The 12,885-nt window shown below is 38.4% G+C and overlaps 1 protein-coding gene across 2 annotated transcripts in view; it reads right to left on the minus strand.

The window, feature by feature from the left end:
• Window positions 1–2,394: 2,394 nt before the first annotated feature.
• DOK5 (docking protein 5) overlaps window positions 2,395–12,885 on the minus strand; it is a 66,347-nt gene continuing 55,856 nt past the window's right edge. For both annotated transcript variants that reach the window (XM_087959267.1, XM_026664859.2), the window contains 2 exons: window positions 9,378–9,498; window positions 2,395–2,905 (listed from right to left, as the gene is read on the minus strand). In XM_087959267.1, coding sequence (XP_087815393.1) covers window positions 2,847–2,905; window positions 9,378–9,498 — 180 coding nt within the window. In that variant the 3' untranslated portion in view covers window positions 2,395–2,846. The remainder of the gene's footprint in view (window positions 2,906–9,377; window positions 9,499–12,885) is intronic.

Here is a 12,885-nt window from a genome sequence, read left to right on the forward strand (position 1 = left end):
ATCCAGCATCCTTTCTGAGGCTTCACAAACTGGGAGAGTGGACACACTCCATAATTCCAACAAATTGATGGGTTTTACACAGCCTAAGTGGGTGTATGATTGCAAGTAATGTATCTTGATCTTTAAGTGTCAGGTTCTCAAGCTCAGAGTGAGGATGAGCTGACAGAAATGATATGCCTGGTTATGTTTCTATGCTCTGTTAACGGTGTTTGGGAGCAGATGCCTGTAGCTTTTCATTAGCGTCTTCTCTGGCAAAATGTAGGAATTTTAACCTTTCTTTGCTGGTGTGATGATTGTGCTGTATTTCTGGGTCTTGCTTTAGTTTATGTAGACACCACAATATACAGTGTTAGGGCAACATCTTTTGGTCAAGCAAAGCACAGCAATGAAGCTTGTTGGAGAAAGATGATCACAATGTTATTTCTTCTTCTGCAGTCACAAGTGTTGAGAAAATCCAACAATGTCAGAATACATTTTGAAAAGAAACAGGCAATCATGAACAAATACCTAAAAAGGCTGAAGTAGGTAGATAGAAATTTTGGGGGGGAAAGTTGGGGGATTTTGTTTCAAAGTCAAATGCACACACATACACACACAAACACAAGTGACAGTGAAAATTCCATTGGGTTCTTTGATGGAGGGTATTAAATGAATTCTGCCAATGGCAGGATGACTCTGTCTCATATATGATGAGAGGGAAAGGGGAACAGAGTTTGCATTTAAAATATCTGGCACATTGTATGTCTTGTTGGGAGAGGACGGAACAACCTATGACTTCAATGTAGTTCCTGGACCAATTTTTATGTAACCCCGGAGTCTCATTTGTCTACTAGAAGTTGTGGCACAGTGGTTAGAATGCAGTATTGCAGCCTAACTCTGCCCACAGCCTGGAGTTCAATCCTGATCAGCTCAAGATTGACTCCACTTTCCATCTTTCCAAGATCAGTAAAATGAAGACCCAGATTGTTAGGAGCAGTATGCTGACTGTATGTATCACTTTAGAGAGGGCACTAAAGCACTATGAAGCAGGATATATAAGTATAAATGCTATTACTACTATTGCTAAAAATCAATAGTATGATTACTTATAGCTTTGTGCCATAACTATTATAAAGTTAGAAAGACATTTGGAAAAGACATTTGTAAGCCATTTGGAAAAGTAATTTATATAAACCCAGAAAAAATTGCCCTCCTCCATGTATGAAAAATTCTGACAATCTTATAATATGTTTCTTCCCACTGTGTACCTAAACATTTTTCTAAGTTAACTTTAGCTCCAGGTTACCAAACAATTATCCATTCATTTTCACCTTCCTATTTTATGCACTAAATATGATAAATGTGTTTTGTTTCTCAGAAGTTTAGGTGCACCTAACCATGCTAAATCTTAGAAAAGCCAAAGGATCTGGTTATGTTTGGGTATATTTAGATTAAAGAAGTGAACTTAAGAATAAGGGAGAATTTTCTGATTGTGACAGCTACTAAACAGCAGGACAGGTTCTTTCTGAAATTACAGGTGGTAATCTCCATCACTAGAGATTTTCAAAGTTTGGGCAGTTTTTTATCTGGAATTATTTTAGAATATCTGTCTAAAATTCCTGCCCTAGGCAGGGAGATTATAACCTAAATCATGTTAACCATAATTATGATAGTTAAGGTCATAAGGTTTGATATCCTTTCTCTGTCACAGCTCTCAACTTGTGACCACAATTGGAACCAGGATTTCCATTGCTAAGCAAGGGAATTGTTAAGTAAGTTATACACAGCTTTATCTTCTTTTTTTGCCATAGTTGTTAAGTGACTCATATGATATTGAAGCAAATCTGGCTTCCTCCATTGACTCTTTGTTGGAAGCTGGATAAGAAGGTCAAAAATGCCCCCGGATGCTACAATTGTTGTAAATATATGCTGGTTGCCAATTCCCTGAATTTTGATCAGATGACTATGTGGATGCTGCAGTAGTCATAAGTGGGAGAACCAGTCATAAGTCACTTCTTTTCAGTGCCATTGTAATTTTGAACAGTCGCAAAATGAATGGTTGTGAGGACTACCTGTCATTAACATGATGTTGTATCACGAACTAGCAAATATTTAAAAGCTCTTCTCTGTATTCTGAATAGATACTGAACCATTCATACAATCTGAAGTCTTCTTAATGCATAATGTTAACATGCGGCTTAAAAAGAAGTGTTGCTGGAGCCAAATAGAGTAACAGTATTATCTACAGAATCCTGGGCATTATTGCTCTTCTTGAATAGCCCAGAAATGTCACATGTGTAATCTTTCTAACAATATGGGAAAGGCCATTGTATTTCTAAAGTTCTAAGATACATATTTAAGCATTTGAACATGAATTAAACATAGAGACACAAGAATTATCTTTAGATAGTTTAGAGGAGACAAAACCAGACTTTAATAGACAGGGAGACAACTGATTCCAGTTCCTAAAAATAAGCAATCAGTTTTAAAAGTGGAAAAGTGCTACAGTCAGTGTTGAAACAAGAAAAATAAAACCTTAAACTACATTATTCAAGGAATCACCGAAATGGATGAACTAAATGTTGAACAACTTATAGCAAAGAACAAATCAACAGCAGAGATTAACTATATATAAAGCCCATATTGAAAGAAAGTTTCTTTGTTTCAGATGTGATTATGAAACATTGCAAATTACAAATGATAATTTTCAAGCCAGTCTCCTCTTCTCCTGAAAATTAAGAAATAATCTAGCAGCTATGATCCAGTCTTTCCTTCTTTCATCTGCTTCATTATTGTTGTCCAGTTCAGTTGCAAGTCCATTTCAATACATACACACACAACTTGTTAAAGTCCTTGGCTCCATTTTATCAATGTTCTGACCGATAGGTGGGAAAGGTTTCTGTTCTGTGGATCTTCAGTGGGCTATCTTCTCCAAATCAAACAAAAAGGAGAAAGAAAAAAATGTGTCATTGAATTATCACACGTTCAGGATCTAATCAGTTGGACTGATTGAGTAGCTGCACACTTTCACTGTTAAAACTAAGATTTGAGATGCCCAACAGCATCCTGACAAAGTAAAGTATTTGTTCCCTTCATTCTAATGTTCAGATTTTTATAGAGCTTTGCATAATGCTATCCATTCCATTTGCTCGAAATGTTAAAATGCTAATACAAACCTACTTAACTTTGTCCTCACCCAGAGGTTTCTGCCGAGAGGGCAGGAATCCAGATTATGGCCATAACTATGAACTAAAGCCACATCTTTTTCATGTTTTCATATAGACAGGTGACAGATTCCAAAAACCAAAAGACAGAGATTCTTCAAAACAATTTCTTTTATAGCAATAGCATATAGACTTATATACCACTTCAGAGTGCTTTACAACCCTCTTGAAGCAATTTACAGAGTCAGCCTATTTCCCCCAACAATCTGGGTCCTCATTTTACCCACCTCAGAAGGATGGAAGGCTGAATCAACTTTGAGCTAGTGAGATTTGAATTGCTGAACTGCTGGCAGTCAGCAGAAGTAGCTTGCTGTACTGCATTCTAACCAGTGCGCCACCATAGTTTATAGTTCCTCACCTATAGATAAAAAGTCTTGGCAAACTCAAGCAGATTACTTGCAGCATGAAACAAATATTCTGGGAACTATTAGGGACTAGCCATATTTACCCTCTTTCTCTCACCAAAATGTTCTAAATAGAGCCATGGTGGCACAGTGGTTACAATGCAAGATTGCAGGCTGATTCTGCCCACTGCCAGGAGTTCGATCCTTGCTGGCTCAAGGCTGAATCAGCCTTCCATCCTTCTGAGGTCAGTAAAATGAGGACCCAGGTTGTTGGGGACAATATGCTGACTCTGAAGACTGCTTAGAGAATGCTGCAAAGCACTCAAAAGTGGTATATAAGTCTAAGTATTATTGCTATTGCCACATTGTCTCTTGCTCCTCTGGAATGCATCCCCTCCCTCCTGGGAATCTGGACAACATTCCATCGTATAGGGTAGGGTAGATTTTTGATGATGCAAGTATGGCCACCATCTTGTCTTTCTTGATCCGCTGTGGACCACCCTTCCTGAATAAAAAGAGAATTAAAACATTTCCTTTCTTTCAACCAAAGCTGTTGTTGTTATTATTAATAGTAGAGAAATCCTCTAATGTATTTCATATTTGTGTTTCTCCCTGTGCTGGGCCTAAAATGTAAAACTAGGTTCTAGGAGGAGGAAAGCCATAACAAGCCTATACAAATGTGGGGCTTGGGAGAAACACAAATTGAAGCAAGCACTGAAGTGTTAAGGGTGGGGGGAGACAAAAAGATGGATTTTAAAGGAATACTGAAAAGTAGCTTTACAGCATTCCATTAATAGTTACTAGCTATTATCTTGGGTAGAAGAGTTTTCAGGCAGTCTTCTATTTACTGTCTGGTTATCCAATATATATATATAGCCACCTGACTACATAATGACTCTGGGCATTTTACTATGGTAAAGACAGTTTAGAACAATTAAGCAGTAACAGTGGGGGGAGGAGGGAGGGAGGACCCAGGAAGAGCAAAACAATACACACTTTATGCAAAGCATCCCCTCATCACCCACCCTTGTTTGAGACTTTGTAACATCTTGACCCTCCATTGGGAGCAACACAATGTTGGCTTCTTTCCACATCTAGGCTATATTTCCACTTTGTAGTATATATTTCATTGTGCCCTTTAATGGTTGAAGACGTTCATCCTTGAAGTCCTTATAATATTGGCTTGTGAGACCATCTGGGCCTGGGGTGAGGCCATTTTAAAGAACTCATTCAAATGTGGTCATAGAATGAAGACTCCCATCTCTGGGAGAATACTATTCCAGAGAGCAGCTTTCTGTATCCCATCAGAGGGAACTACTTAACTGACAACAGTTAACAGATAATCAGAGTTGGAAGGGACCTTATAGGTCATCTAGTCCAACCCCCCACCCAAGCAGGAGACCCTACACCATTTCTGACAGATGGCAGTCCAATCTCTTCTTGAAGGTCACAAGTGATGGCGCTCCCACAACTGCTGGCTCATATTTAGCTGGTTGTCCACTAACACTCCAAGATCCCTCTCACAGTTACTGCTATTGAGCCTGGTTTCACCCAGTCTATATGTGTACTGATGGGACCCAAAGCATACCAGCTTTGTCCAATCAAATAGAACAGACATAAATTACAGGAGGCAAGTGGTCCATCTGATAATCAAGTCTCATATCATTATGGCTCTATAGATCATAACTAGCATCTTGAATTGCTCCCAGAAACCAACTGGTTACAGTACAAGTAAACTTATTTTAGAATATCTGTCTAGGATTCCTGTCCTTAACAACCATTCAAAGTTACTATGGACCTCCCCAGATCTACTCACAACTCATTTTTGAATAGAGTAGAGTAGAGTAGAGTAGAGTAGAGTAGAGTAGAGTAGAGTAGAGTAGAGTAGAGTAGAGAATGGGAGTAGAATAGAATAGAATAGAATAGAATGGAATGGAATGGAATGGAATGGAATGGAATGGAATGGAATAAAGAATAGAATAGAATAGAATAGAATAGAATAGAATAGAATAGAATAGAATGGAATGGAATGGAATGGAATGGAATGGAATGGAATGGAATGGAATGGAATGGAATAAATAATAATAGAATAGAATAGAATAGAATAGAATAGAATAGAATAGAATAGAATAGAATAGAATAGAATAGAATAGAATAGAATAGAATAGAATAGAATAGAATAGAATAGAATAGAATAGAATAATATGACACAGTTGGAAAAGACCTTGGAGGTCTTCTAGTCCAACCCTCTGCTCAGGCAGGAAACCCTATACCATGATGCTCCCCCCCACACACACACATATATGCACACACTGTATTCATGTGATTGTATTTTGAGCACTTGACAACCAGATCCCCCTTACAGCTTTTTGCAGCTCTCCTGGTTATCTTACTGTAATTTGTGACACTTTTGCCAATTTCTGGTGCTTAATTATGGTTACTGGGGGGAAAAAAACACTGGAGAAAATGGATTTGCTTAACAACCAGTGGGGATCATTTAACGACTGTCATATTCATTTAACAACTGCTGCAAAAAAAAAGTGTTGAAAATTTGAATCTGGTCTTGTTATGTCTTGACTTACAACCGCAACATATGACTGTTACAGTCAATTACAGTTGTAAATCAAGGACTACATATACCGGTACATATTTTTAACCTTTCATAGCACTTCTTTTTCATTGCTTTTCTTTCCAGTCCCTCCCAAATAAATTATAGTGGACGTTAGATAGACACTTTCCCTGGCCACTAGATGTCCTCAGAGATTATAAGACAAATCAACAAGGTTTGAACTAAGGCTACAAAAATATTAGCAACATTTTAGCTTTACTAGAAAAAAAGTTTATTTAGGAGAGAGAGAGATAAGATGTGCTTTTCATCATGCACGAGATAATCTAAGTTTCTACAATTAGAGATGCATTTAGAATAATTACCTAACTGGAAACAATTTTTTGAGAATAAGAAAAAGAATACTTATAGATTGTATAATAGACTGGAGTAGGTTTGGAATTTGATGTCTATTATTTCCTGATTTTTAAGAATCATATATACCCGTGATGGCAAACCTATGGCACGCATGCCACAGGTGGCATGTAGAACCATTTGTGCGGGCACACGCTGGGCAGGTAAGTTGGGCCAGACCAACTTACCTGCACTGAGCACGCACACACTTCCCAGCTGATTTTCAGCCCATTTGACGCCTTTTTCGGCCTCCCAGAGGCTCGAGGGAAGCCCCTGCAGACTTGGGAGGCCAAAAAATGGGTCTTCTGGAAATACTAGAAGTGTCAAAACGGGTCCGTTTTCAGACTCCTGAGGCTGCAGGGGCTTCCCTAAAGCCCCTGGAAGGGCGAAAAACAGCCTCAAACGGCCCGAAAATCATCTGGGAGACATGCACATGCACAGTGCAGGTAAGGGGGCGATGTGTGGGGGAATCGCGCAGGGGCATTGGGGGCGCGCATTGCCTTCTGGGTGCTGACACGTGAGCAAGTGAGCGTGCACAAGCATGCCTGCAATTTTTGGCACAGGAGCCCAAAAAGTTTAGCCACCACTGATATATATAGCCCACCATCCATTTCTTAACATTTTAGACCACAGAGGTGTTACATATAACATGCCCTCACTTACAGGGTTTCATATGACAGCTGCTCCATCCCCCATTTTATTTTCAACACAGTGTGTATCATAATTAATATTTTTATTTATGTTGACTACTAGAAGGTCATCGGGTGTGCATAAGAATTGATTTAGAATGTAAAGAATTAAAACATGGATGGTTTTGGAACAGTCAAGATTTAGAATCTGATAGATACAACCAGTTTCCTCCACCTTTGCTTTCAGCTTTCACAATCCAAATTTCAGCAAGATAAGGAAAAAAATAACGTGCAATGACTTTGCATAAAGACCCATTCAATCAGGCATTATTTTTGAGGTGGAATGAAGACTGAACAATTAATTGTTAATTGTTACAGGCTTTCCAAAATGGGCAACTTGATCAACCCTTTGAAGTCAGCCCACTTAGTCAATTCCATCTGCAATCTAGTCAAGATTATTTGGACACTAAGATATAATTAGTAGGTTTTATGCACAAAAAGCAAGTGTTTCTTAGATGAAAATAGTGATGTGAAGTCTAGAAAGCACATTGTAAAATGTCACCTGAGATCTAATTGTGTCATCTACATTTTCAACAAAGAAAAGGTCTTCCACTTTGCTCTTTACAGGTGGCCACAATCTCTCCTTTGCGAACATGAAGGTTATGCAGTCTCTCTTCATTCTCACTTCTTTTACATTCTCCAATTTACCTGCAACCTCCTCATTCATTCATCCAAACCATACTTTTTCACCACATCCAAATCAGCAAACTCTGCTTTGCCTTCCAAATCAAATCTGGGAACTATGGTCTGAATCTGATTTCCAATTTTATTTGGGAAGGCAAGCCTCAAGATTTGTAATACAAGCATAATAAAAAATTAGGGCTTCCTTAAAATGGGAAGGCAGAGAAGGTCATTGCCCAGGAGATCAGAGAAGGGAAAAAAAAAAAGCACTGAAGACTGTCATTGATTGATGCAACACCAAACCATGGTGTGGCAATACATATGAATCTGTGTAATGCTATATAAATGATCCTGAGGTTCAATGTGCAGATAAAAGATACCATAATCCACATAGTGGTTAGGAAAAGAGGTTCAGAGGGGGCCCTCTGTCAGAGTTCCAGTTAACACACCCAACGCAGTGGTGGTATGCTACCGGTTCAGCCCAGTTCTACCGAGCCAGTAGTGGCGATGAGCAGCGTAGACCAAACTGGTTCTCTCTGCCGCTCTGCTGTTAGGATCACCCACCTGCCCAGGCTTCCATACTCACCTTTATCTTCTGAATTTGAAGTGCAGCTGCTTTGCGCAACTGGGAGAGTGCAGGCTTGCAGGTGAGTTGGAATGCCTCTACACCTGTGCAAACGCCTTTGCACCTGCGCAAAGTGCATGTTTGGTGTGTGTGTGCACGCAAAGTGTGCATATGCAAGCAAAGCGCGCCCACCAAGCCACACCCACCGAACAGTGGTAAAAGTTTTTCAATCCCACCACTAACCCAACAGAATCAATGCTCCTCAAAGTATAGATTTATTAGGCATGTCATATTGACACATCTGGAGAAAACCCAACTCTGGAGGACCTGAGGTTTTCCCCACCCAAATCAAACTCCAAAGTTCTTCCCCTCAGGTCATACATCCGTCACATGGTCCAACCAGGTTGCAACCACCATCCTGGCTGGCTTTAGTTCACATCTCTCCAACACCTGGTAGAACATCCTTGGCTCCCACGGGAGAGAATGTTGTTTTGGCTACACATCTCCAGCTATCTCTAACCCTCCCCTCATGTTCCCACAGCTCCAACCATCCTTGCTGTGGCATCCCTGAAGGTGCTCCCAAAATGGCTCCAGCTTAAAAAAAATGGCTTCAGGGATGACACCCTCCCTATTTTCTCAGGGTATAAATTAGATGGGGGTGAGTTGGTTGAGATGAATTTTCAGACTTACAAATTTGGTGCCAACTTCACAATGTAAATCAGATCCCAACCAGATGAGCTAATTCTATTTTATTGTAAAATGATATTGAATCTTGCAAGTCTGAAAGTACATCTCTTCCCCATCTCTTTTGCAGCCCAAGCAATTAGGGAGGGTCCTTTCTGAGCTTCTTGTCCCACCCATTATGCAGTTGCAGGAAATGTTGTCTCTTATTGACTGTTCCCTTGGCTACATCTCTTGGCTCAGGCTCCCAAGATCTTTCATGCATACCCATCACCCAATGGGACTATTTTTGGAAATGTTATATCAGCACCTTACCTTGTAAGCCAAAGAGCTGTCCAGTACTGTGCTGCCGTGTGATGTGCTGCCAATAGGCACTCCTGGGCAAAGGGACCATGGTGCCAAGAGAAACAGCCCGGTCAGTCATTTTCATTTGAAGCTGAAAGAAAATCCAAGACATAATGGGATGAATCTCTGAGGACCATATGAAATGTATCTTCAACATGTTGCATCAAAACCTAGGTTGGTTTTAATGCTTTTCATCTTTTCAATGTGTAAAAAGGAAGCTCATATCCAAAATTAATGATAGTTTATGTAACCGAAGAAAGCAGAAGAATGTTAGAATCATCTGGCTTTATCAAATAAGATTATTATCTTTAATATCTTCAGTCTGGAGTTTGATTCTGATGGCTTCAGGTTGACTCAGCCTTCCATCATTCTAAGGTTGGTAAAAATGAGGATCCAGATTGTTGGGGGCAATATGTTGACTTAAAAACCAAGAACCCCAAACCCTTGAACCCATGTTACCGGGTCAAGTCCCAAAGGCCCCCTTAAAACCCAAACTAAGACCCCAAAACCCCCCCAAAAAAAAAACACAAAAAAAAAAAAAAAAAAAAAAAAAAAAAAAAAAAAAAACACAAAAAAAAAAAAAAAAAAAAAAAAAAAAAAAAAAAAAAAAAAAAAAAAAAAAAAAACACCAACCCAACAAAAAAAAAAAAAAAAAAAAAAAAAAAAACAAAAAAAAAAAAAAAAAAAAAAAACCCCCACCCCCCCCCCCCCCCCCCCCCCCCCCCCCCCCCCCCCCCCCCCTATAAACCACTCAGAGAGAGCTGTATGTTCAATCTAAAGATACCAAGAGTCACACTGATAACTCCTTTGAGGAAATGGATCCCATTAACCAAGATTTTACCATATTTCCTTGGCTGAGAAATAACACTGTTGCAATTTTATTCATTTATACCCCTTTGTTGGGTTTAAGGTGAATAATTTAGGAAGTAAAGAATTAATGTATTTAACAGCATTGCATTCAAATTTCTCAAATATCAGCAAGGTGGGAGATATGCCATTCTAACAATTTGTCTCTCCCAATATGTACGTACACACACACACACACACACACACACACACACACACATTCATTTAGGATCTCTGGGACAGAGGAATCACTGAAATATAGACTGGATGACATTAGATTTTTTTTTAATAGGAATACCAGAATCTCCTTCCTGACACCCAAACATATAAGAGATTTGTTAAGATATATTGATAATAATGGGAGACAAACCATGATTGGTATACACCAACTCCCTCCAAGACCATCTTTATCCTGCCATGCCTTGTTCCACATGGGTTATTTTACTTCTATCGCTTCTGCTCTCTTCTATCTGTACATTGGTCCATGAAAGCAATTTATTCTCCACTTCCAACACACTATCAAAACTTTCACCAGTTCTTGGGGGAAAAGTTCATGTAAGAATGACATCTTTTGCAACTGTTTATAGTTCAGTTTGACTTTGTTCTGGGATTACAACTTTGGCCGTAAACTGATTACAATCATTTCCTGATATATTTTTCAACGAATAAAAATGTGTGATTAGACTTTCACAGTATAAAATGAAAAAAGAAAAACATGCCATTTGCTGGAAAGTTGATTTCATAACAATTCTACTTTAGGGAGTTAGGAGGGAGTTAGAATAAGCTACAGATTATCACACTTGTTCAGAACAAATATGCTATTCTAAGAGTACAGAAAATAACACATGGCATGGCCATTCGAAGACAAAAACACTAGGGAAAACATATAATTATTTTCCCACAATTTCTTCTGGAAGAAAATTTGCAGACTGTATTTTCCTTAGTGGAAACCATGGCAGGATGAATATGAGATACAAATGAGATTTTATCTAATTTTTTTTTATTTTCTGTCCTTCTCTTTCTCCACGTACACAGAGAAAGAGCAGAACTGAAGAATGATCATTTTTAAAAGAAAGTAGTTCATCCCTAGCTTTGCTTAAATGTTTATGAATTGCTGCAACACTCCTAAAAGAGAAACACCGTTCTTGCATTTCTTGGATTCACCAGGTAATAAAACGAAGCTAAATGTCACCTGGTCTTTCCAGGAAGCACCAGAGAAGAGAAGAAGTCTGTCATTGTGGTGATTAGCCCACCCAGGTTTTTGAAAGTCAAAAATATCTGAAAAAATTATCTTGAACACCCTGTAGATTTTCAGAAGCAGTAATTCCCCCCCCACACACACACACACTACATCTCTTAGATATCTGTTAATTTATTTTTTTAATTAAAAAAAAGGGGCTGCTGGAATCAAAAATGGCAAGCTGTAGAATGCAATGCATCTTAGCTAATCAGCATATCCTTAGTCCCTTCAAATTGGAGTTTAATAAGACTTACACATACTAGGACAATATGCAAAATATGAATGCCATGCTTGTTTGTTTGTTTGTTTGTTTTAAAAAAAACTTATATAGTTTTGTTTACACCACTTTGAGGTAATGGTTAGGATGAAGGAGAAAACCAGGAGACTGTGAGTTCTAGTCCCGCCTTAGGCATGGAAGTTGGTTGGATAACTTTGGGCCAGTTACCCTGTCTCAGCATAGCACAGCTCACAGGGTGGTTGTTGTGAGGGGGGAAAGAGGAGGAGGAAGGAGAATATTATGTACCTGTGCCACCTTGAGTTTCTTACAAAAGTAATAAAGGCAGGATGAAAATCAAATAAACAAATAGAGCAACATTACCCATATTATGAACCATGGTCCTGAGCAGCTCCCAAAACAATAAGAACATTAAAAAAAACCAAAACAACTACAAATAAAAACTTGGTGGTCTGGGGGAAACCAATCTCCAACACATCCGTGTTTTAGCTTGCTAGCCTTCGGTCTCATTCTTTCCAAAAGCTTACAAGAAGAGACAGTTCTCTATGGCCTGTCAGAAAACTATGAGTGTAGGATCCTACTGCATCTCTGAAGGTGTTTCAGAGAAAACTACTTATATTTAACTTTCAATTTCTGTAACATTTAGCCATTTTACTGGAAACAAACATCCAATTTGAAATCTTTAACATTTGCATCTGGATTACAAATACACCATGAAATAAAAGCTTCTACCCACACTGTTAAATAAATACATTCCATCAGGTAAACCTTCAAAAGAATGTACAAAATTATCCTATATTTTACTGTCATGGAAACAATTGAAATCTATTTTAGTAACCGTAGCACATTTTAAAATCTTGCATTTGAAAACAACTTAAAAGCGTACCCCTCCATATCTCTCATCTTTTTGAACTAAAGGTATCCTTGTTTAAAATAAAAGATGAATAAAATATTTTTAAAAGGTTATTTTTAAAGAAACTTCAAATATTCTGATAGAATGGAAGGGCTGGAGAAAAGCATTTAATCAAAGAAAACAAATAGGTTTAAATAAAACTTATTTTTAACAGGAGAAAAACATTGAAAAGAACTGTACAAGAAAAAAACCTTTCTGATATTTATTTCTAGATCACAAGCAATTAATAGATTAAGGAAATACA

Source organism: Notechis scutatus, chromosome 3 (assembly GCF_049901735.1).
Source record: "Notechis scutatus isolate UNSWTSFEM ecotype Mainland chromosome 3, rNotScu1.2, whole genome shotgun sequence".
NCBI lineage: Eukaryota > Metazoa > Chordata > Lepidosauria > Squamata > Elapidae > Notechis > Notechis scutatus.